Source organism: Lipophrys pholis (assembly GCF_963383615.2).
Source record: "Lipophrys pholis genome assembly, chromosome: 19".
Classification (NCBI taxonomy): domain Eukaryota; kingdom Metazoa; phylum Chordata; class Actinopteri; order Blenniiformes; family Blenniidae; genus Lipophrys; species Lipophrys pholis.
The window spans coordinates 6895306-6920819 of record NC_137647.1 but is presented as its reverse complement, the minus strand read 5'-3'; the positions used below and the strand labels follow the sequence as shown (position 1 = coordinate 6920819).

The following is a 25514-nucleotide window of genomic DNA, read 5'->3' as shown; positions in this document are numbered from 1 at the left end:
AGATAAAGACATGGGCGGAAAAAGACCGAGAGACAAGGGGAAGAGTCGCTGCTGTGTCGGAGGAAAGAAGTGAGACGCTATAGAGAACGGAGGGAGAGAAGTACAATGAAAGATGCAAAGGGTAGCTCATGTATAAGATCCACAACAGACTGCAGGGTGCTCTGCAGTGAAAGATGAGCGACTACTCCATTGGTATGCATCGTAGCTCCAAAGATTTGAGGGGAAATGAAAGAAGAGAGGCACATAGAGGAGGCGGAAACAGGTAGGCAGCCCTGAGCCTGTGTGAGACTGTATTGACTCCACCGAGACTCTATTGCGATCTGACAAACAGGAACAGAGGGGAGAAGAGACGTGACGTGCAGGATTGCAGAGGTCAGCATCGATTCACTGTTTGCCAAGTGCACCACAAAATGCTGAGCCACTGTACTCATGTACTTCCCTTTTAATAAAGTTTAGTTTCACACAGGACTTAAACAGCGGCCTCCTGACAACGCAAGACGTATTCATTTACACAGCAGCAGTCGGAGACCAGGCATCTCTATGTCCCGCTGGTGAAAAGACAGACAATAAAACACAGTATAACTAAAAGACTGGCAGGAAGGAAGGAAGACGGTCTTGTTGGCATTTTAAGAGGTATTTCCATATTCTATCCTAGTGTTTTAATCCCAAGAGGACAAGAGACATGGATCGAGCCACTAACCTCAAGACTGGGAGAAAACCCAATTCTACCACCTGAGCCATCAGACCAGACTGCAGGTAAACCTTCAAGTCCAACAAACTGAACCACAAGTTCCTGCCAGTGGTGTGCAGAGATGCTGTCACTGGAGTGTCATTGTGTGAAAGAAAGGATGCGACTGTTCAGGTTAAAGTACGTTGTGGTTTTTATTTCATGCTGAGTCTGGTGTGTGTGTCTGTATTTACCAACTTTGCTTTTGATAAGGGCCTCGTCTTGCCCCCTCCACTGAGTGCAGCTCTTCTTACCTTGATTGTGATCACCTGCGTCTTGTCCACTGCTTCCATTTTGTTTTGTATGTGTGAGGACTCTTCAGTCCTGTCCGTCTCCTTCCTGTAACGTCACACTGTTCAGTCCAGCTCAGCCTAAATCTTTATCTCGTGTTTTGTTGTTTGGTTTTGACCCACGCCTGGTTTGAATTACAATTCTGTCTGCTGATTTAGATAACTCTGCTGGTCTGGCCCTTTACTGTGTCCCCAACCAGATAAGCTTGTCAATAAACTCTGCTTTTACACTCGTGGTGTTCAGTTCAGATCCTGGAGGGCCCGTGACCTCCATTTTGGTGGCGTCTTCCTGCTCCGGCAGACCTTACTTTAATGAGTTGCTGATTTTCAGGATTTCTGGAGTGCTTGATGTCTACATATTCATTAGATTCTGCTGTTTTGAAGCTCAGAGACATTAAGGAGAGTGCAGGAGAAGTCGTGCCTTCGTGTTCTGTGTAAAACCATGTGAGATGAGGTAATAAAGATTAAACTGCGCAGGCTCAAAGTTACTTAACAATATTAGTGAAAAGTAATCTAAAATGATCTGTAGGACTCCACCAGTAACATAATATAAATGCAGATATTGCTCAGGGCAGACAGACCTGGACGCTAAGGTTTCCACTTGCAAAGCAATTTCAGTTTGTGGTTTTACATTTGTGTGAATCAATATTTCTCCACTCAATTATCAACACTGGGACAATAGGCATGAAATATAAAACAAAACCAATAATAAAACATTCCTCGTGGAATGTGTAGTTATTAGACTCTCACGAACAGCTCATGCCGAACTGAAGATTAAATAGTGTATTTTATTTGATCAGATTTAGTCTGTGGCAACAGATTTTATGTCCATAATAAAAACATAAACACCCATTACCACACTCGAACTGAACATGATGGCAGAGACACGTGCAGTTCCGCGGGTGCATAATCTTTCACTGCTCTCACACACCCAAATCATCTCTGTGTCTCTCTCAGCGGACGTGCACGAGGAGAAAGGCAAACACATTTTCGCACACTCTCTTGCACACACAAACACACACACATGTGGAGCACACACGCTTAAAAAGCCATGAAAACTGGAGAGTGCCTTGAGCAGTTGGAAAGCACTTGCTGCAAATCCACACTATTGTGATGTTTGGCTGTGATCCGTTCTGGGCTGGAATTACATGACAGTGCAAGCGTCCCAAAGCATCTGCCTTTTTACTGTGTGATATAGAAACCCACAGGCTGGCCAAAGATACACACTGATCACAAAATCAGAAGAATGACCCTTTAAATTACACTCAGATCATGTTTTAGATTGCCTGGTCTTTGGGCTTTTAGAGCCATATGAGCACACTGAGCACTTCATAAAGACACACAAACATCCAAGTGACTCTGGTAGTCACAGTCTAATTCAACCTCTCTGGCTCTGCATCTCTCATTATCATTGCAGCCATCATGCAGATGATGTTTATTAAAGGTTGCTATGTAACAATCAGATCCGCTAACACAGCAGACGAACATCTCTGTCAGTGTGTGTGTGTGTGTGTGTGTGTGTGTGTGCGTGTGTGTGTGTGCATGCGTTTTCTATGTCTTTTAAGTGTGTCCTTTTAGTAACTGCATACTGTAATTTTCTATCCATCCACAGCTGCAGTTTTTCACAGTTTAGCAAAGATACTAATCTGTCCAATCTGCTACAGAGGCATAATGACAAGTTTGTTCTTATTCTGTTCTCCATCCATGATGTTTCAGCTCCCATACGTCTGTGTTCATCTTGGGAGCTGTACGCACCTGCTCAGCACCGAAATGAAAAGCAAACCAAAAGGTGTCTATTTGAATATTAGGCCAACTGCTGCCAAGTAATGTCATTCCTGACAACATAAGCTGGCTAAGGCTTATTGTATGAGATGCTTTTATCTTCACTGTTTATTCTTCAAATTGTATATCATAAGACAGAGGGTTTATTGCTTTCAGTCATCAGCAACATTCATGCTTTTGCAATAATTAACAAGACTTTCAATCAGTCAAATATGAAGATGTCCCAACTTTCATCCATACATCTTCTATCACCACCTTATTCAAACTACAGTCACGAAAGTTCTGACACTGAACCAAAGGCAAAATATGCAACTTACACAACAAGTCTGTTGAGGGTAAACAGAGACAGAGAGAGATACAGTCACACTATCTACATTTACACTGAAGGACAAGTCAGTGACAACCACATCCAAAACATATCTTTGATTGTGAGAGAACCCTGAAGGAATAGGAGAACGTGCAAACTTCCACATCGCAATTTAAGTTACAGTACAGTAGCCTGGATGAGCAAAATATAAAAAAAATAAAAAATTGTTTACATTTTGGGGCATCTATAGCATTCAAATTCAAAATGCTTGCATTTTTTTAATCACGTTATTTATGAATTCTGTAATCACCACTTTGACATTTCCTATGAACTTATCATGGACGTTAATTCTCCCGATGACATTAATGTTAAGTTACTTATCCACTGCAGTTCTGTGATCGTATTCTGTGTAGCTCTGATTGGTCAGCGTGTCATTAGTGCCCATTAGCTTTATGTGTGAGAGTGAATTTAAAAGGAAACATTTGATTTATTGGCTAAAGCCATTATCGCTGTGAGCAGTAAAAACGGTCTCTGTGGAGCGTTTCTATGTATGTGGTTTCCTTTCTCACTCTCTGTGCACCTCTATGTCTGAATAATACACACACACACACACACACACACACACACACACACACACACACACACACACACACACGAACACACACACACACACACACACACACACACACACACACACACACACACACACACACACACACACACACACACACACACACACACACATACACACACACACAGGCCTTCCTCTGGGACTCTCATCAGGCCAGTGAGCTCCTTTTAGTCGCTCCCAAGTTGATCTCCATATCTCTAATGAGATGAATGTAGTTATAGGACAATTGCTAAATCTGTTGCCCACAAACCATCCCTGCTGACTGTCAGATGTTTGCTCATCCGTCTAGCCGAGACAACGGAGGGGAAAGCTGGTCGGTCAGAGGAGGACGAGGGAAATGAAGGAAAAAGACATTTGTAATAGTAATAAGCGAATAAAAAGGAGAAATGGTGCTGCCAGAGGAAAAAAAAAGGAGACGAGCAGAGTACAACAGATCAATGCAGGGAGGAGAAAAGAGAGGGGATAAGCAAAACTACAGGACAGTAACAAATAGGGGAAAAGGAAATGTTCTGCTTGTGTTGAGGAGAAAGGATTCAGTGTGTGAGGTAGGAAAACACAAAGCCAGCAGTGAAAAACTGAATGTAATGCTTTGTAAAGGATGGATGAACAGGGACTGACTGGAAGAGAAGCTGTGCAAAGGTCGGCCCTATCAGAGAGCCGTGTGCAGAGATATGGACTCAGTCCCGTCCTCCTCTCCCTCCTTTATCCTTCATCTCTCTTCATCATCACACTCTTTCCACTACCATTCCTCCTTTTGTATTACCACTTTTCTTCTCTTATTCTCTTTCATCCCTGTCTTCCCTCTCTCTTGTCTGGCTATTCTTCACCCCCACACACAAACCAGCCCCCTCCCCGACTCCCTCATTCTTCCTCCCTCTATCCCTCTCCATCAGCTTCAAAGAGCTGTCTTTGTGGCAGACCTCGAGGGCACCTGCCTCTTGAGGTGGAATAAAATCATGCGTCCCCTTCGTGCTTTTGTCAGAGCGTGCGTGTGTGTGTGTGTGTGTGTGTGTGTGTGTGTGTGTGTGTGTGTGTGTGTGTGTGTGTGTGTGTGTGTGTGTGTGTGTGTGTGTGTGTGTTGCGGGGGCTGGTACAGACTCCTCTGAAGTGTACAGAGGCCCGAGGCAGCACCGGAGCAAACTAACAAAAACCAATAAACAAGCAGGTGAACTTGGACCAGCGGGGTCGTCTCTGTGCGAAGGGTCACTCTCAATGAGATTAAACTACACTATCTACGGTAACCTTCGCAACTCAAATGAAATTTGTGTGCAGGAGTGTGTAGTTGGAATGCTCATTGAGTCGCTCTGTCATTTTGTGTTTACATTTTTATAAGTTTGCATCTGTGACTGAGTGTGTGTGTGTGTGTGTGTGTGTGTGTGTGTGTGTGTGTGTGTGTGTGTGTGTGTGTGTGTGTGTGTGTGTGTGTGTGTGTGTGTGTGTGTGTGTGTGTGTGTGTGTGTGTGTGTGTGGGTGGGTGTTTTATGAGAACTACTAGTAATATGCCACCTCTAGAGGTGTGCGCTGGTTTCATAGTGCAAAGTAGGAGATTAGATTAGAGGTATTTGGCCCGTGGTGTGTAAATCAGACAGGGAGACTCAATGGAGAGAGTGACTGAGGGTGACCTTCACAAGGAGAGGAAATGTGTGCTGCGCTCTGGCCGGCTGACTTAACAAGTAAACCACCTTAGGCTGGAGGGAGGAAGTTTATCTGTTAGTATAGTATAGTATAGTATAGTATAGTATAGTATAGTATAGTATAGTATAGTATAGTATAGTATAGTATAGTAGCATTCTATGACATTGTACTGTCTATTATTGTGTTGTAATATAGTAACAGTAAACTATTGTATTCCTAATATCTCACATGTTGTCCATTTTGAATCATATAATACTCTTTGACATGTGATCACAACATATTCTACTGTATTGTACTTTTCCTTTTTTGGGGGGGGGACATGTAGTATTGTAATGGATTGTATTTACAGCGTATTACTCTTAACCTCAGTGGTCTGTCCGTTGGACGTGTGTTCATTCACCTTGTTGCAGCATTTCATTCGTTACACTTCCGGGGAAAACTGAGAGCTGAGTGGTTCAAGTTTTTCTGACAGATGTACTTCAGGGCCTTAAATCCATTTTGATGCTGGTTACATATTTTAGTCACTTCCTAACTACCCCTAACAAATAAATAAATTTCTTAAAAAGTCAGTGGGCTGGCTATATGATTTCCATCCATGTGCCAAACTCATTTCCACCTGTCTGTTTTCTTTATCTCTTAAATTGCACCCTATGTTCACAACTTCACCACTGCTCCTCACATACAGACAGAAGGGGCATCACTTCAATGTATATTTGTCATTTTCTTCTCATCCCGAGCCACGGAACACATCTTAGTGTTGCAAATTCCTCACAGTAATTTGACGTACACATGCATTAGGCAGGCACCTCTGTGTCAGTACAGAGCAGAGAATGTGCAGCGCGGGGAAGGCATTTGGGTCAACATGTGGTAAAGAAAGCTGAATCATCGACATCAAAGACTAATACTGGTAAAAATTAATCCATGTTCAAAGCACACACGCTCGCACAATATATTCACATATCCACCTACGGGAGAGGAAATCAGAGCTGAGGAGAGAGAAGGTGGGTGGGTGGGTGGGTGGATGGAGGGGGGTGTTGGACGTCTATATGAGTCCTCCGTCTAATGAAAGTCATTAGAGAGAAGCAGGGAAATCAGTCTAATAAAGGAAAGAGGTTGGTGCTGGGCCTTGGATAAAGGCCAGAAACACGACTGTACTTCTTAATTCACTCAGTGTCTATGAGAGAGAGAGAGAAAGAGAGAGAGAGTGGGGGTGGGGTGGGGGGGCGCTGAGATAGAGTAGGGGTTTATTGATTAGTGGGTGTGCCGAGCAGGGACCTGAACTACCACCGCTCCACCTCAGCCTCTCTAACACAAACACAAACCTGGGAAAGATCTTAACGGTATCTTCGGGTACGTTATGTATCAAGTGCTCCTGGCTGCTTCACTGCTCATTGATTGCCCGTTTTCTTGTGGAAAAATGATTCGTCTGATTGCGCGTCAGGAGACGATAGTGCAGCAACGCCTTCGGGTCACTGTTTCACAATACATGAGATCTGACATGTTGTGCCGTTCAAAAGAGGCATAGATTCAATATGGATTTTACCTCAGAAACAAAGAAAAATTAAACTACGGTCTAATAAATTTCGTAACATTTTATGTTATTGGACATAAAACGACAAATAAATAAAAGGTTTACTTTTAAGGAGGATGTTATGTTGTGATCCATTTTTAAAAGAAAACATTTTGTATTGATTTCCACTGAAATCTTTATTCATTCTTGAAATGAACATTTGTAGCCTTTATGATCTCTAAGTCCCCCCTGGTGGTGAATCAGGTGGAGTCTTTATCTTCAATCCCAGTTGCAAATCTACACTGTAACTTGCGATGACTTGCTGTGACAAGGAGCAGCCATATGCTACTATGACCACGCCTCCATCTTTTATACTGATTTATCTTGGTCCGGTTTGGGAGGTACACGACTCAATCCTAGCCCACAAGGAGCTAAAGCAGCGTACACCCTGGACAGGTCGCCTGTGCATCACAGGGCAAATACAGCAAGAGGAGACCATCAAAATCATAGACACCTACTATACACTCAGTGTGGAATAGAGAAAATGCAAACTGCAGGCTGACCTTCATCTACTCTCCCCAAACATCCATCCATGCCTAAACTATTCTCATTCATCCAAGTAAGAGGCATATGGCCGGGTCAAGTTGACCTGATTCAATTAATTTGAGATTATCCACCCGTTTCGTGAACTCACTTTATTCGAGTTCACGTGACAAAGGTTGGACCTGACCACATGTCACCAATCAAACGCCGCGCTAACACTCACACATTCACATCTCTGGGCAATTAAGGAGCACCAATTACATAACAAATATCCCTTTGAATAGTTAGAGAACAAAATTGTGATCAAAGAAAATGAACTAGTGTAGAATATGCAAACTTAGCATAAAAAGACAAAGGCCTGAAACATGGAGTCCACGATGTTCTTTTTTATTTAATGTATATTGGCTATCTTTTTGTACTTAATTGAAAGTATTTCCATCCAAACATGCACATGCATTTAGACTATTATTGTTTCAAATGTTTGATGATCATTTTTGCAAAATAATGCAGCTGCACACCAGAGGACTGTATTTCCTTCAAGTTCATTGTAAATTTCCCACAAGTCCATTGTAAATATTTGTAAACAAGTCATAAGGAAGCCTGCATATTGTCACATCTCACTAAAAACTGGACAATGAGATATAAAAATGTATAATCCGCCTGGATTAATAGAGTATTTCTATTCTATTCTATTCTATTCTAACGTGTCCTGCATCGTGTTTCCGTTTCTTCTTCTGCCCTCTAGTGGTCATGTCTATAAATTATATATTCTCCGTTCATACCCATCATCCTTTGCGTCGAGCTCTCTTGCACCGTTCAAGATGGCGGACAGACCAGGTAACGTAGCGCGTCTCCTTATAAAAAATCTAATCTTTCTTTAATTTGTTCATCTTTTGATACGCATTTCACTTCTTCAGAGACTTTAATCGTTTATGCATCAGATTGTTTGTCCGCGTGTCACTTGGCGACCTCTTTGTCATTGAAGTCCGCGGTGAAGCCTCCGAGTCACGTCAAGGACTCTGTGTGTCATTGGCAGATTAAGATTGAAAACTCCTCCATTAAATACTTCTCTGGATGACTAATCTAGATTATCAATGGCAAGAAAAACTTAATTTCTCACATTTACTTCGAGTAAAGCTGTCAGTTTTGTAAAGTAGTTGTACCTGTCAGTTATATTTGCGTTTGGGCTAGTTTGAGCTGCAGCATGCTAATCTCGCCTCAAACTCAGGCCGACTGTTGTCCATTAAATTAAACTTATTTTAACTCTTCAACGACATAAAATAAACCCCTGTTTCACGTGTGTGCATTGCAGTGTCTTTTAAACGGTGTTTTTTTTTTAATTGTCCATTCATTACAGGTATAGTGCTATGAACACATGCTAAATGTCAAGGTTTTGCTCATAATGTTTAAAAACTAAATATTTCCTTTTAAAATAATTTGGTAATTTTAAATTCAGATCATAGAAACCACTTCCAGAGTAACATCCTCCAACTAAAGATGACTTCTGAACAACGTCGCCCCAGTTTATTCTATGAAGAAACATTTAAATAATCTGTAAGGTTCAAATATAAAGACTTGGGCTGCATCTAGAATGTTTCAAGCAAAGTTGTCTTATTTTGCAGTTCCCTGCAATATCTTCAATGCAACTTTTTGCATTTTTATTTTATTAGGGCTAACAGCTCCCTCATTAACTCATACCTTGTGGTGGAAAATATTTAGTGGCTTATCAAAACATATATACTAAAGCAGAGGCTTGCATAAGAAATGTTATGTTTCAAAACTTCATACTCCACAAATCAGGGCTTCGACCAGCGGATCATACCTGTGCTATGCATGTGTGTATATATTGTAGTTGAACTCCTATCTCGTCTGTGATCAGTTCCCGTAGTTGAGAAGCTCCTGAGGGACGTGAAACTGGGCGAGCTGGCGACCTGGCTCGGAGGTCGTGACATCACTCCCAATGGTATCATTGACTCGCTCCGCAGAGGTGAGAAAATGTCCACCGCTCCAAAACCTTTGTATTAACTTGAATTCAGTCAAAGACGACACAATGAAACATGCATCTTCATTGATCCCCATTTTGTTCCGTTTTCCAGCCCGCGACGCATATTACCATAAATACTTCTACGTGAGGAAGGGAGGCATTGGTGGTTTGTCAATGCTTCTGGTTGGCTACGTGGCCATCAGCTACATATGGCAGTTCGAGCACATCAGTAAGAAAGAATCATACTTCTATCAACTGCTCTCCGTTACTCAAATGTTAATCAATTCGATTTATTTTGCTTCTTGTTGCAGAGAAAGACCGCTGGAGGAAGTACCACTGAGGCCCTTCAGCAGCCATCGGGGGTTGAGCTCAGATCTCTTCTACACTCAGCTCTGTTATATTAATCTAACTGTTGTGATCAATAAAAAATACCAAGATTTATTAATGGTTTTTTTGTTGTGTCGATAAGTGTTTCAACCATAGAATATAGGACATAACTGATAATTCTGTAACAAGAACATTTATTTGTACAGACTAGAATCACAGACAGTCACACACTCCATCTTGAAGCTGATCTCTTCTCGTATTCACATTAAGCGAAACCAGGCCTCCACACACGCAATCATCTTCCAGGCTGAAAATGCTGCCTTAATCAGTACAAACGCTGTAGAAAAAAAACTAAGCGGATCCATACAGCTTTTCATTCTCATGTGTCCAGTTTGAGAGGCGGATAAGTTTCTGTCTCCGAGTCTTTGAACAATCTGTGGAGCGCGGCGCCGTCTCGGTTCACTTGGGGGCAGTGAGCTGCAGCACTGCGGCGTCGGGGCCTCGAAGCAGAACGTTACTGTCCGCTCAAGAAGGCAAGATGGCCTTTAGTACATTTGTTGGCGTAGTGGCCCTTTTCGCCACACTGCAGACACCAAGAGAGAGGGGGAGTTAAAAGCAAAGTTCAAAACTATTATGGAATCTGGTTTGAATTCTTTGAAGGGCATCAAAACATGTGGAACATTTCCTTTATTTTAGACTTCAACCAAGAATAAAATAAATAACCTTGGGTACACTCGATGGGTTTCCAGTGCACCAAAATATATATAGGCAACCAACAGCTTCTATAAAAGACCCCAGCCTGCAACGGAACTTGGACCTTGTTGCCATCAGTCAGTGTACAATTGAGCTGCATCATGCTTAAAACAGCATTTTAAATGCCTTGTGCACGGCTACAATATGAATGTGATGAGTGAAGCTTTTTAGCTCACAACGTTTCATCTGATTGAAAATCACGGCTATCTTAAAAATAAAACACTATTGTATCGTCTCTGAGCACAATCTCACCTCGAAAGAAATACTCAGGAAATCTTCAGAATAAAGTCATTAGTGGTCTGTAAACGGGTAACTCACCTTGTAGCAGGTGACCTGGTCCAGTGGGCGGGGCCCTCTGTTGACCATCATGTTATTCTGCTGAATACCGACCATGTGGTTATTCTGCGGCCGCTGGCCGGGACTGGAGTTGGTCAGCTGGATTAAGGAGAGCGATGAGCGGCCCAATGTAGGCACAGGCTGCAGCGGGACACAATGGGAAAAAATAATTATTTAACCGTGCAACGTAACAGCATCAATTAATAAGGGAAAGTTTAAAAGGATCGCATCATAACATCTCAAATCGATTGATTCCTTTCCCCCGTGTATTATCTTAATGAATCAAATCAAGAGTCAAGATGTGTATTACGTGTTTGGGTGTGACATCTACCTTTGTCTGGTTCAGCGTTTGCTGGGGTAGAGGAGGCTGTTCAGATGCTCCCATGGGCAATTCGAATCTCGGGCTGCAGAGAAACATGGCAGTTAATTTTACATTAAACACTTCAGCTGCAATGTCAGCAGCACCAGGCGAAATGTGATGTAGGAGTTGCTTCACTTACTGCATAAATTTACAGGATTTCCCTTCTGGACAGAAGCCCACCAGGTAGTTCATACAGATTACTCTCCTGGTGTGTCTGTGTCTGCAGTCAGGACCTGGAAGGGGAAGAGCAACACAAATTGTGAATCAATGGACAGATTATCCACAAATACGGTTGTGCGGTTAAAAAAAAAAAAGTCACGTATAATGCCTAAAATGTTTCCATCCACCACTAAACTCCAGCTCACCGTGTTTGCAGAAGCCTCTATCATACCAGGGACAGTCTTTAATCTTGGACTCTGGATCGATGTGCAGGAAGGGACATTCCTTGTTGCTGCACTCACCTGCGAGCGAAAACCACAAAAGTTATAAAACACTAGCCAAGCACAACAAATACAGCCTGAGCTCAGCTGTGTGAACTCATAAGGTTTAGAGAAACCAACCAAACTTGGAGTAGAAGTAGCACTCGGGCATCTTGGTCATGTCATATTCGTGGAGGAATTCGCACTGGTCTCCCTTCTTGCACAGTCCTCTGAGCCAGTGTTTACACACCACCGTCTTCTCACCACTGATGTGACGGAACGGACACATCCCACCTGCCAGGTACAACACAAACTCAGACGCTCTTCCGATACATAAACGTAGGGTAGTCGGTGTCTTACTAACCACTTAAAAGGGGAAATGTTGCAGGAGAAATATTATTATTGCTATTCATTGATCTGAAAAGCAGAGCCACTGGTGTTTTTCCCTGAACAAGTACAAGCATTTTTAGCAAGATCTACATTTGTGTAAGTATTCTATACAGATGAACAATTTTGTGCAATTATCGAGTGTTTGAAGATCACAAGTCGTGAGTTCACTCAAAGATCATCAGAGGTCATAATGATAGATGCAGAAAAGAAGGTATAACTCTTATAGTAAAGTAAACTCATTTCTTCCAGCAAGTGATTGTCTTTCCGGTAAAATTTATTATACTCGTTGATCTATAATTTGATATTTAGGTGTAAAGCAGTCCCTTAGTTTAAAAAAGTAATTCATTATGTAGAGAAAACATCAGTCTCGTGCACAAAGTGTTTTCTCATGGAGTGTGACGGTCCTTCATTATGTGTAAACATCAGGCGACCACATGCTCATGTTGTGTTTTTTACCTTTCAGACAAGCCGCTCTCATGAAAAACTCACACACAGCAGACCCGGACTCTGCAGGAACGAAATCACACACTTAATAAAACACACAAAACTATCACAGATAAGGCGCTGAAGTACTTTTACTTCCACGTTACTTTCACCGTCACTGTTTACCCTCCGCGGCTAAACTCGCCGTTAGCATCCCCGCACTTACTGTCCATGCCCGGGAACGGCAGCGGCTGCGCCCCCAGCTGCTGCTCCACGGCCAGCTCCAGGTCGAACTTGATGTGGTCCACATTGGCGAGTAGGTCCTGCATGTCTGCTTCACTTTCTTTCTTTCTTTTTTTCCTTTTTTCCCTCCACCGACAGACCTCCGCTCGGCTGGCTTCAAGTTGAGCTAGTTAGCTTCCTCATCTGAGAGCTAAAGTGGCTAACAGGGTTCGGGGAGCTTAACCGACGAGACACAGCTGCAATCGACGACCTGCGCGGGGTGAAAAGAACTGTATAGGAGTCAGTTTGTAACTCCGTGAAACAATTTGAAGAGGGAACTGCGGTGAAGCGTTGACGTTTTTGTTTCACGCTGAAGTGTGGATGGATTCCAGGCGCGAAAGTCGACCTGCGATATGACAGATCGACCAGGCAGAACTGAACGATCCCCGAAACAGTTTGGTGTTTCGGATCAACTGGTTTTCCAGTTTACTGGTGACTAACTTCCTTTAGCTTCAGCTGCTAGTAGGGGAAGTTAGTCACCTGTTAACACGAAAACTAGTTAATCCGTTACACCAACATGTCTTTCGTTTGCTTTTTTAAAGAATAGAATAGAAATAGTTCAATAATCTTAGAGGAAAATTCACACAAAAGTATTATTATTTACATAACAAGCTTTGAAGTGTTGGTTTGAGAAAAAGGTAAAATACCAGAGAAAAATGGAACATTTGTGTACTGTTAAGAAAATGCTGCTTATTTACATCCTTAAATGAAACCAAATAGAGATCTATTGAACATTCTCCAAGGGTAGAGTGAAACAATGAGGCATTTGGCAGAGACATGACAATTTCAACACTCCACAAGCAGGAAAGCCTTTTGTATTTCAATGTAGTACTTTTGTTTTTTTCAGTAAATGTTTTTGCTTTTGTCACTCCCTGCCTGAACCAGGATTTGAATCCCTCCCCACGATCAAAGTTACTCATTATACAGTGTAAATGTCTACTTATCTGTTTATATGACAAATAAATTCCTTGAATCAGTGTTGGCCCTATCCTTTTCTCTCCTTCTATCCCCTCACCCCAACTCTGAGTCTGGTTCTGCATGTTTCTTCTGGCTAAGAGTTTTTCAATTCCATTGTCTCCTATGCTTGCTCATGTGGAATTGTTTTTCTCTGTAAAAGTGACTTAAAACAACTGCATTGTATTTAACTTTACATGAATAAAATTGTAGTCCCCCGGCTAGCTCAGTTGGTAGAGCATGAGACTCACAATCTCTGGGTAGTGGGTTCATGTCCCATGCTGGGCGCCACCTTCCCGTGGGCTCACCACCTGCAGGAAGGTTCTTAATCGGTGCATTGTGATCTGGGTGACAGTGCTCAGACTGTCACCCCCGTGACCCGGAAACGGATAAGCAGAAGAAAATGAATGAATGAATGAATGAATAAAATTGGTTTTACCCCTGATCATCAGTGAAGGAATGTGTTTCACTGTTGTCAATGATGCAGTCCATCATATTTTAAACTCATGGAATGATGTGGCCTGTTAGATGTGTGCTGGTTTAGTTTTAGTTTCTGCTAAATGGATTTCTAAGTCTGCCTGCATTGGGACTGATGAACAACCATCATAAAAGTAAAACCATCATGTTGTGGTTAACAAGTAGTTTTAACCATTTTTTAAATTATGTTCTTTATATAACCCGTTTCAAAGTACAAATTCATGTAAAGGATGCTTCAGTCAGGAAGTGGATGGGCAAGAGTCAGTTTCTTTATTAGCTTTATAAAATTCAGTGATTTAACTTCTCATGCATATTAGATATGCACACAGTATACATGGGAAATACTGTATAGAACCAATAGTCATGCATTGTGTCTCAAGCTGCAGTCGATGGTAAGAAAACTTTGGAACATGGAACTTAATCTCCACAAGATTAAAGCTGAAATTTTACTTTGAATGTGAGACTAAAGCTGCAGATTACAGCAAATCCTCACATCAAACAGCAAAAGCTCCGCAACAACCAAGTCTGCATTTTGACGGTGAAATCTGTTTGAATTAAGACAACTTGTGCTGTGAAGATGTAAGAAAGTCTTGATTTGAGCAGTGACGGATTCAAAATATACATTTAAAGCAAGACACCAATATAACTGTAAATGGTTCGATGTTTCATATCGTCAGCTCAGTTACAGCTCAGGGAGGCCCGGCATGGGGAACTGGCCAGCGAAGGCCTCCACCTCGTTTCTGATGTCAGCAACCCGCTGCTGGAACTTCTCTCCCTGATTCAGAGCCTGAACGAACTCCTTCAGAGGAGCCTTTGGATCCAGGCTTCTTTGGATCTCCAAGGTCAGCTCAATGCCTGCAGTGACAGAACACAGGTTTTAGAGTTTTAGATTTAATTCTGGTCAAGGGGACAATTTTGTCTGAAGGCTGCAAATGCGCCACAAAAGTATTATTTAAAAAGAAAAAAGAAAAAAAAAAAAGACCTCTGTGAATGAAGTCGGCCACTTTCTTGAAGTCATCCAGCATCAAGCCTCTGGAGGTCAGAGCTGGAGAGCCGAACCTCAAACCACTGGGACGCAAGGCGCTTTTATCTCCTACAAGTTTAAAATTGTTATATTTTAACATTTTAAAAGAGCATCAAAACAATGGTGGAAAATTTAAATGTCCTCGCTGCATGAATCTCCACACACACACACACACACCCACCTGGACAGGTGTTTTTATTACAAGCGATGGCACACGCTTCCAGCACTTTCTCTGCTCGTCCTCCGTCGGTGCCTTTGTTGCGCAGGTCAAGAAGGATCAGATGGTTGTCAGAACCACCTGCTCAGAATGAAGACAAAGGCAATAAACTGCAAATGTATTTTAAACAAATACCAATTATTTCTCATTAATAATGTAAAAATGTAGAAATGAAGAAGTACAGTATTTTCTCATGCTTAAAAAAAAAAATACATTTAACAAAGTCATTCCATAAGATTTAATAATATTGTGGATGATTAAGTTAAAGTTAAGCTAAAAGCATCAAACCTAAATACATCAAAGATTTAGAAAATTCTTACTGTGATTTAAATATAAGTATTTATATATTCTTGTTTCTCATGAGCTTTGAATACTCCTGGAGCAAAAAAACACACCAGTCATGATCATAATAACAACCTCACACTGCTCAGACGATTCTTTCAAACAGATCCGTATAAATTGTTTTTCTGCTGAATAATGAAGTGGAATTTACCTCTTAATGTCATCGCTTGATGTCAGCCCTAAAAGATTCTGGTTTTTCAAAGGTAAGTTTTGTTGACTTCCAAACATCTTGTTGGTCTTTCTTTGTGTGGTATTTGTAATGAAGTTGTACAGGATGTAAAGGGGACATGGTGCGCATATTGTTCTTAGGATTGATTCGTGCAACCTTTTATGAAATGACATTGAAAAAGAAAAAAGATCAGAACCAACTGTACAGCGGCTCGAGGCTGATTCAAGGACTTTGCGTTACTATCTATAGCTTTTAGTTACTTTCTTTCCTTGTCTATTTTTCTTTAAAGAAATTCTGACTTGTTGACTTCTTTTTTTTAAAGCTAAGTTGTGCAACAAAAGTGTCAAAAAAAAAATCTTGATAAGTATTTAAATTCTGGGCTGTGAACACACCTATTATTGTTCGTGGTTAAAAAAACAAACAAAAAACCCCCCACTTGCAGATTTAGGGTACTGACCGGTTACAATGTTGTAGCTGTGGTCCATGAGGCCTTTGGACAGAGCTTTGCAGTTTGCCAGAACCTGCTGCTGGTAGGCTTTGAACTCAGGTGTCATGGCTTGTTTGAGAGCTACAGCGACCCCTGCAGGTAGGGAAGAAGAAAGAAAAAAAAAAGAAAAGAGAACCTCAGTTAGATGGATTCTGTCCAGATGACACTTGAGAGAGTAAAAGTAAAGCAGAGAATGATACTAAGAGGTTAATACCTGCAATGGCGTGGTTGTGAGGGCCTCCCTGCAGCCCAGGAAATACAGCCTGGTTGATCAAAGACTCCAGGTTGTACAGAGTCTCCTTTCCTTTGGCGTCCACGCTGCGAAGACCTAAGAAAGGAAAACAAGTTACAGAATCAATTTCAACAAAGTGATTACAAACGGATCATTCTCAAAGCAAATAAGATGTGGGGTTTTTCCCCCCCTCCTCGCTACCTTTCCTGTAGAAGATAAGTCCAGCTCGGCAGCCTCGCAGCGTCTTGTGTGTCGTCGTTGAAACAATGTCGCAATACTCAAAAGGTGAGGGGACCAAGTCAGCAGCCACTAATCCACTGATGTGAGCCATGTCGCCCATCAAGTACGCTCCGTTCTCCGTCGCAATCTGCTTCAAGCGGGCGTAGTCAAGATTACGGGAGTAGCAGCTCGTTCCTGGAATGATTTAAAAAAAATTTGGGGGAAAAAGTCTGTATGGTTTTTGTTTCTTCATGGTGCCCCTCCAGCTGATCCTGGTTTTGTACATATGTGTGAAAGAAAACAATACCAGGCTTGAGCTTTAGCTGTAAGTTTGAAGTACCTGCAATGATGAGTTTGGGGTGAAACAGCCGTGCGTTTTCTTGAAGTCTGTCATAGTCGATGTAGCCAGTTTCTGGATTCACCTTCAAACACAGATACACAATTCCAGCTGAATGTTTCATAACGGCTGCGTGTCATCACAAAATGATCCAAGCGGATGATTTTTACCTTGTATGGCATGGACTCAAAGAAGATCGACGTGGCTGAGATCTTCTTTTTCTCAGTCATGAAGCCGTGTGTCAGGTGACCTCCATCAGGGAGATCCAGCCCCATGATCCGGCCGTGGGGCTCCACGATGGCGGTGTACACAGCAAAGTTAGCGGGTGAACCTTGAAAAGAGACGATCAGATATGAAGAGAGTATCACAAACAGTAAAAGAACAAAACGAGGTGATGGGTCCCACAATTATCTTCGTCTCAGGTGTATATTTCATACCCGAGTACGGCTGCACGTTGACCCCCCACTTCTCAGAGTCCAGACGATACGCCTCCAGCGCCCTTTTCTGACACAGTCTCTCCAACTCGTCCACGTGCTCTGTACCCCCGTAATACCTGAACACGTGTATCATGCAGGCATTTATTACTGTAGACACAACTAAGCTGCTCCACCAGGTTTCATGAATGATCGAACAGCACTTCACGGTCGTACCTCTGGCCTGGATAACCCTCCGAGTACTTGTTGTTCATACAGGAACCCAAAGCTTCAAGAACGGCTCGGCTGGCAAAGTTCTCGGACGCGATGAGCTCCAGACCGTACGTCTGCCTGTGCTTCTCTTTTTTAATGATGGAGAAAACCTGAAGAAAAAAAAGATATTGAATTTAGGCAGACAACTACAACCTGTATGGCAATCCTGAGTCTTGGATGTATCACTAGAAAACTAGAGAATATTTTCATATTAGTATTTCAAACCAGACTGAACACATTGTACTGAAGGGAAACTTTCGATAATGCCAGTACACGCAACTTAGTGATCCGAAATTGTGATATAATATCAAACGTCTGTTTTTGAAACAATTCAAGTGGAAATATAATTTACAATGTAAATCTAATTTATTGAATAGTGTTTTTTCATGAAACTTAGAAGCTATTACGCTATTTAGGTCCTGTTTCCTGCAGATTGGCATAACTACATGTTCTTCCAATTCGGATTAATGATGGTCGTACAGCTAATAAATGTAAGCCCAAGCTTTTAATGTGAAAAGGTTGTGATGTATTTAGATCTCAGGTGAATCTTTGTGAGATAAAGATGTGGTGTTAATGGCTATGAACAGAATCCATGTGAGCAGGTATTCCTCAATCAAGGCTGGCAGTGTTTTGCAGTGTGCGTGCACGTCTGTCTTGGTCACACATACCTCCGAGTCGTTAATGGCCAGAGGCTCCAGCATCATCTTGTTGTGCGAGTCCCATGTTTCTTTGCTCACACAGTGGCCGTTTGTCAGTGCCATGGCTGTTGCTTGTCTGGTTGCACAAACAGGAAATCTGAAAGTGAAGAAGCTCTTTCATCCGACAACAGCAAACATCCACACAAAGAGCAAATCAGGACACAGTCTCGATCTGATAACACCATAAAGGATGATAACACTGAGGTGAGAGCTGCTAAAAGGCTGTTATAGCATCACATAGCTTTAGACAAAGAGCAGCCGTGGAGCAACCTTTGGACCGTCATATGGAGTAAGCGGTGAACGACCTACTAAACACTGGTTATTGGGTAACTCAGATAGCAAGGGCAATAAACAAACAAAGTCTGCAGCAGCCCAGTGCCTGTCTGTGGTCTTCAGACTTTCCAATAATCTTAATCCAATCTGAAAATCTCCACATGACAGTCATGCACTTGGTCAGAAGAGCCAATTCGAGCACATGTTCTGTATTAAAGTTATCAAAACAACACAAAATGCGTTCAAAACTAGATGTAGCTGAGCTGTGAGTTGTTTTTCTTACGTTAAAAAAATCACTTAGAAAAGGTTTCAGTTTTGACACGTTGTTTTGACAGGAACTAGGTGGAATATGAAACGTTACTCGAGGACAGCGCGCGTAAACTCCGCGGGGGAAAAAAAGATCAAGATCGATTAGATCAATAATAAACAGGGAGCTTACAACGCAAATATATACAATCATGGCGGAAACTCGTTCCTATCACCGAACAAACATGAACCAGCTCACTCACCAGCTGAAGGCGGCCGCTACTGCTGCAAACTGCACAAAGACAACTGGTGGGTGCGGGTGCGGGTGCGGGTGGGGGGGGGGGGGGGGGGGGGGGGGGGGGGCAGGGTGGCTTCAGTGCAAAGTCCGCCAAACTTTCAACCAATCAGCTGGCTTCATTTTCTTCTTTGTTTTGAGTTTGATGGCTCAATTCCATGACCGCTACCGCCATCTATTGGTGTGGAGTGTGCTGACAACGACTGAAACTGAACACTTTTATATTAGTGGATCCCAATGGCAATACCTAATGAAATTAAACCATAAATCTGCGAGTAATTATGGACTCTTATAGACACTTTCCTCCTCAGTTACTGTAAGTGAATTATCTGGAGTTGAAAAAAAACAAACAAACAAAAACGTAGTAATATCCTTCCAATAACTTATTTTTTACATTTATGATGTGGGCTCGTCAGGCCCTGCACCTTTTACTTTTACATTAGATATTTTTTTAACAAATATCTTCACAAATGAGTGATGTCTGGCCCTCTGTCAGCTGTTTTAAACAAAAGAACATGCTGGACTGAGGTACTGATAGTGAAAACAAACAGATGGTTTGTAATGTTGCCAGCAATGGCGTCACTGAGTTCTGCACCCCAGTAATTATTTCCTTGGAGTGTAAACTCATACACCACAAGTAAACATGCTCAGTACCAATTTATTTTACCCGTAAGTGGATCAAGGATAGACTTTTATACTCGAGGTTAGGAAATCAGCTCCAGACCACATCTGAGATTTCCCCCAAAGAAAAACCACACAGACACATTTTACTTGGTTTCATCATATTAATCTGAAATTACTCCATGAGCCAGTTATATACAATGTAAGACCCCCGCCTCCCCCTCAAAAAACATAGTGGCAAAGCTCAGTTAGCAAAGTTGGAATTGTACAATGATAAGTATTACCATAAATATTATCAAGGGAGTTCAATTTCAAGTGTACATGATAACCAATGTCTTCTCAAGGCCATTTCTTTTTCCATTCCAAATTATACAAACATCAACTCTTCATTGGTGTGTCCTCCATTTTCTAAATGGCCATATGTCAAATACTCTTCATAGGTCATCCTTTAAAAATAGTATATATATATATATATATATATATATATATATATATATATATATATATATATATATATATATATATATATATATATATGTTGCATCAGTCCATGAGAAAGTGAAAATGCTTCCGATAAATACTCTATCATTTCAGAGAGAGGGAGTTCACTCCTCTCGTTGCTGCCGCCGCAGCTTCTTTCGCTGTGGGAAGAAATTAAAGAGACACACAATTAGTTGAACGCGCTGGAGGTGAAGACATGAGTAACACAGCGGCATTGCGTTCTTCTAAGTGACAAACAAAAACATTTCAGAGATCCATAAAATCCTGCTTCATAGCACAAATGAAGTCGCTTTTGGCAATTTTGTGTAAATGCGTCTTAAATGTGTCAACAAACATCAATTAAAACTAATCTGCAGTTTTTAAAGATTAAAATGAGCTTACAAATACACGTTCTGTCTTCATGTAATCTTCGTTCTTTAGTTTAGTGTACTTTTTTGTTACCGTTCACTAATACAACATCTGTTTACAGACCATATAAAAGTTTTCACCTTTTTTCTCTTCCTCTTTCTTTCTCGCCGCCTCCTCCCTCTGTTTCCTGATGATGGCGAGACGGGCGAGGTCAGCTTTGGCCTGGTCTGTCTTTCCTGCTAAGTGCATCTTCATGTAGCGCTCCTTTGCTTTCTGCTTCTCAATCTCTTCTCTTTGGAAGGGAAGGGTGTGTGCCGATGAGAAGAAATCCACACAAGAATAGTGAATAACAAATATATTTCATAGAATAAAAAAAAAAGAAAGAATTATTAACCTAAAATTGAAGACCTGATACTAAATATCTCTCTTCTTACACACCTCTCTCTTCTTGATAATTGCCTGGGCTCCTCTATCTCAATCTGCGTCACCTTCTTGGACTTCTGAGCCACTCTGTTGGGGTTCTCGATTTCTATCAAGCCCGCCACACCGGCTCTCTTTGTCTGTAAACACATCACAGCAGCTCATAAAATGTGAAGGCAAGACTGCCGCAAACATAGGTGATTAAATAATAAATATTAGCAGGTTTGGTACCTGATTTTAGCACTAGAGACATGAATGTAACTTAAAGATAATTTAATAATAACTCTATTTGTGGTAGCAAAGCAAGCAGCTGTTGGTACCTCGGCACTGTCATCGTCGCTGTCTTCTGACCCGGACCCCGGGAGCTTTGTTGCTGCTGTGTCATTCTGAGCTGCACCCTCATTATCTGCCTCTTCCTGCTCGTGCTATAACGTAGAAAATGAAACACACAAAAGAACATGATAGTGTGATTTATATTTCTGGGATGAATTTTGTACACAGCTTTTCCCAAATTGATGAATTTTACAGGCGGAACCATACAGCAGTTTGTACAAAATCATTTGCTTTTACAGATTTCAGTTGTTAATATGTGTTGAAAATACCCCTGATGGACAAATGTTGATAGAAAAACATTTGTTCTAATAACAAGGCATTGATTTTTTCTGATGAGAAGAGTACAATGTCTATTGAGATTACTAATATTCAACATGAGGATAACCATAATAATTGTTAATGTGATCATTGAAATAGTTATTTTACAGTCTGAGAGATTCATGGTAGATTCATTTGTGATTTAAAATTGCCTTTAGCTGTAAATGCTTATTGTTCTTTTATACAACCCAAAGACTAAAAAGCCTGCAGGTGTGAGCGTTTGTGGGGATGATTTTCTGTCTGTCAAAGTTAATCCTCTGACCAACTGACCACTGGTGAATAAACTAGTGATATGTCCAGAGTGTAGACTGCCCTTCATTCAACATTAGCTGGGAAAGGCTTCAGCCTCCACAACCCTGCCTTGAATACAACAGACTGAGACGATGGACTGGGATTCGAGAAGTGCGATCAATGTATAACAATGACTGTAGTGAATGATTCACAGGCCAGACAGCGGAGGTCCAGCTCGCTGCGTCATTGAACAGGATGAAGCTGTTTAGACGATGGCTCGATAGATGAATGAACAATTCATAACTTACAAGAGAAGTCTGCAAGTTCAAACAACAGCTCACTCTACTGACTGAAAAGATGTTACTACAGGGCTACACTGTCAGCAATATATTTTTGGTCAGCCCAGTGGGCACTAAGAGTTTCTGGGTGTGTGTAACCCACCAACCTTCTTCCTCTCCTTCTCTTCCTTCATCTGGGCATCTATCTCCTCAGGACTAGTGTATGTCCGCATGCGACCCTTGTGGCTCCCTCTCTTACCTGTGGGAGTAAAAATATAATGTCATCATGAACACAATACAGAATCCAGTTGCATTATTTCAACAAAGACACAGGAACAGGAAAAATGTCAATAATAACAATGAAGATATGCGTGTTATATATGAGCAGGTTTCGCTTTGACGCATTTAAAAGGACTAGCATGACGTATATTAACTTTTACATATGTGGTGACACACTCTAGAAACACTATAAAGAGCAGAATGAAATGTCAAGAGCCAGATTAAGTTCATTATCGAGTGAATATGCTGTCGGATTAAGTTTCATGTTATTTCAAAGCTCAGGTTTATGACTCACAGCTCCAGCAGCATGTCAGCGCTGTGGGTCAACTAACACTTTTAAACACTTATTTTTAACATAATGTAGCTAATATTACGTTTCCTCTTACCTCCTTTAGGCATTTTTGACGAAAGCTTTGTTATAAATCCCCCCAAAAGAAAATAATAACAGAAATCATAGATGTGAAGGCAGCGGCTCTCACTGACAGCTGGGGAAACGCACACTGCTACTGTGGGCCAAAGATCTGCCTATCAACAAATCCTCCACTCAAAAACAACATTTCGCGTTTTTCATCAAATTATTTTGCTATTATGGTATTATTACAAGTCTAATATAACTGAATATAGTTATTGTGAAAATTGTTTTTTTCTGTTGAGCATAAAAACTAAATCGTCGTATTTATATGCAGGCAAATTTCAAGTATGCTGAAGTGATGCAACACGATAGGCTCGACTGTGAAAACCTCTGCTTTTACTGAAAGAACGCATTTATAATTATTGTTCGTATCAAATGTCAAAGTACACTTATTAACGGTCTATCGAGTAACAATGCGATTTAGCAAGTTCGACAAACACCCATAAATGGACTGTGTTTATTTCTGTATTGTGACGTCATTCACGAGCGCAGAAATGACCCTTGAAGTGACGTTATATCTGTGCGACGGATACTTTCTCCGGAGAGACAAACACACGAAGACACTCCAGGAGAATTTTCTACAAAAAAGAGCAAAATGCCCAAAGTAAAGAGGAGTCGAAAGCCCCCTCCTGATGGGTGGGAACTCATCGAGCCAACTTTGGATGAGCTGGATCAGAAAATGAGAGAAGGTCGGTCGAAAAACGCGACTATCCGGACACTCGGCTGAACTAACGAATTAACAGTCGCGATGTCGTTTAGCTTTGCAGTAACTCTCCAATCAAACCAAGAATTGTTATATTTACGGAGGAAAATAGTCAGCATAATGTAAAAATGTTATTAACAAAACGGATGACTGCGACACAGACACACTGTTCCTCATCGGATCCACCACCAGCTCCTTGATCTCTGTCACATTGTAATTGTAGGATAATGTGATTCATCCATACAATGGCTTTGCCTTGAATTCCACCCAACACCTTTAAGATGCACGGCAGAGGTGAACTGAGTCAAGAGATCAGTCACAAATGAAATGGGGATGGCTGTGGCGTAGGCAGCTGGGCAGGGTTTCCTCTATTTACATGGTAATAGTTACATTCGTCAACGAAGTTGGCCGAGAAGGTTATGTTTTAGTCTGCGTGCATTTGTTGGCTTGTATGTAGTGTAACAATTTTCCAAGAACTACTCGTCCGAATTGAATGACATTTTCTAATAATATCTGTGATTCCAGTCACAGAAACTACTGATTCCTGCTTTTCAAATTGTAATTATCTTGATTTTTCCCTCCACGACGTAGCTGAAACAGAGCCTCACGAGGGAAAACGAAAGGTGGAGTCTCTTTGGCCCATTTTCAGGCTTCATCATCAGCGAAGTCGATACATCTACGACCTGTTCTACAAAAGGAAAGCCATCAGCAGAGGTAATGAGTCAACTGAGAGCTTAGTGTCCCTTTGTCTTCCTCCATTTTTCTTAAATCATTTTTACTACGTTGATTAGTTTTACCCCTGTTTCCACAAAATATTTTATTTTAATTTAACATGTGTTGTTCCTCCATGTTTGTTCCCTGGCAGAGCTGTATGAGTACTGTATAAAGGAGGGCTATGCTGACAAGAACCTGATTGCCAAGTGGAAGAAGCAAGGCTACGAGAACTTGTGCTGCCTTCGCTGCATCCAAACACGAGACACCAACTTTGGGACCAACTGCATCTGCAGAGTCCCGAAGAGCAAACTTGAAGTTGTGAGTCCAACAGATTTCTTGTGATTAATTTCAAGCATTAGATAGCATCTGTTTCAGTTCCCGTCTCTAATGTATGGATTTGTTCTAATGTAAATGATAAAAGCTTTCAGAAATATATGAATGAAGCTAAAGTGTACAATAAATAAACTTGTGATATCTCTTTCCTCTCTTGCAGGGCCGAATCATTGAATGCACCCACTGTGGATGCAGAGGATGCTCTGGCTGAGCTGCGTAATTTGGATTCTTTAGTTGGATTTCATTTCCTATCTTTTTTTTTCCTTTTGTCATTAGACGCCATGGTTCACCCAGCCTTCATTAATTAATTCATCGGTTTGTTGACATCCTCGCCGTCATCCTCAATTGCCCTTATACGGGCTCAATAATATTACTCTTCCATTTTGAAGCATAGCAGAGCATCAGTAAATACACTGAAAGGGGCCATATTGTCTTAACTCAGTTGGTTTTTTTGGTCTGTGTTTGTTTTAATACCAAAGGTCACAAGTGGGAAGTGAAGATGAGGTTTTTCTACATGTGGCCTGTCATTCCAGTTTGTCCTGCTCACTGTGAAGCTCATTGCTGATGTGTTTATTTCATTTACTGAGGGCTGGAAAGGAAATGAAACATTTTTCTGTCTCGTAGTCTGATTTTAAATAAAGCATTTCACTTTCACTGGTTGTTGTGT

The 25514-nt window shown here is 41.4% G+C and overlaps 5 protein-coding genes across 8 annotated transcripts; 2 read left to right on the top strand and 3 right to left on the bottom strand.

The window, feature by feature from the left end:
- Positions 1-8214: 8214 nt before the first annotated feature.
- atp5mf (ATP synthase membrane subunit f) lies at positions 8215-9852 on the top strand. The gene is made up of 4 exons (XM_080486952.1): positions 8215-8262; positions 9305-9412; positions 9522-9638; positions 9721-9852. Exons 1-4 carry the CDS (start codon positions 8247-8249, stop codon positions 9747-9749), a joined length of 270 nt encoding a protein of 89 aa, XP_080343078.1. The 5' UTR covers positions 8215-8246; the 3' UTR covers positions 9750-9852.
- Positions 9844-13078, bottom strand: cpsf4 (cleavage and polyadenylation specific factor 4). Of its 2 annotated transcripts, none has more exons than XM_080486950.1 (8): positions 12645-13078; positions 12452-12502; positions 11747-11899; positions 11552-11647; positions 11326-11419; positions 11157-11229; positions 10808-10966; positions 9844-10319 (listed from the first exon to the last, which is right to left on the bottom strand). In XM_080486950.1, the coding sequence occupies exons 1-8, from the start codon at positions 12745-12747 to the stop codon at positions 10251-10253; spliced, it is 798 nt and encodes a 265-aa protein (XP_080343076.1). In that variant the 5' UTR covers positions 12748-13078; the 3' UTR covers positions 9844-10250. The 2 variants fall into 2 exon arrangements, with proteins under 2 accessions (XP_080343076.1, XP_080343077.1); XM_080486951.1 differs by having other exon boundaries at positions 9912-10319; positions 11747-11926; positions 12645-13053.
- Positions 13079-14386: 1308 nt separating this feature from the next.
- On the bottom strand, positions 14387-19384 carry shmt1 (serine hydroxymethyltransferase 1 (soluble)). Of its 3 annotated transcripts, none has more exons than XM_080488020.1 (12): positions 19325-19384; positions 18513-18639; positions 17809-17954; positions 17596-17711; positions 17329-17489; positions 17162-17243; positions 16804-17016; positions 16585-16698; positions 16341-16463; positions 15337-15453; positions 15114-15224; positions 14387-14986 (listed from the first exon to the last, which is right to left on the bottom strand). In XM_080488020.1, exons 2-12 carry the CDS (start codon positions 18603-18605, stop codon positions 14814-14816), a joined length of 1449 nt encoding a protein of 482 aa, XP_080344146.1. In that variant the 5' UTR covers positions 18606-18639; positions 19325-19384; the 3' UTR covers positions 14387-14813. The 3 variants fall into 3 exon arrangements, with proteins under 3 accessions (XP_080344146.1, XP_080344145.1, XP_080344147.1); XM_080488019.1 differs by having other exon boundaries at positions 18513-18656; positions 19325-19383; XM_080488021.1 differs by having other exon boundaries at positions 18513-18618; positions 19325-19359.
- Positions 19385-20481: 1097 nt separating this feature from the next.
- pdap1b (pdgfa associated protein 1b) lies at positions 20482-23176 on the bottom strand. Its single transcript, XM_080488023.1, has 6 exons — positions 23072-23176; positions 22574-22665; positions 21567-21671; positions 21265-21386; positions 20967-21118; positions 20482-20618 (listed from the first exon to the last, which is right to left on the bottom strand). Exons 1-6 carry the CDS (start codon positions 23082-23084, stop codon positions 20563-20565), a joined length of 540 nt encoding a protein of 179 aa, XP_080344149.1. The 5' UTR covers positions 23085-23176; the 3' UTR covers positions 20482-20562.
- A 237-nt stretch (positions 23177-23413) lies between these two features.
- bud31 (BUD31 homolog) lies at positions 23414-25501 on the top strand. The gene is made up of 4 exons (XM_080488839.1): positions 23414-23786; positions 24392-24514; positions 24666-24832; positions 25008-25501. The coding sequence occupies exons 1-4, from the start codon at positions 23693-23695 to the stop codon at positions 25056-25058; spliced, it is 435 nt and encodes a 144-aa protein (XP_080344965.1). The 5' UTR covers positions 23414-23692; the 3' UTR covers positions 25059-25501.
- Positions 25502-25514: the final 13 nt, after the last annotated feature.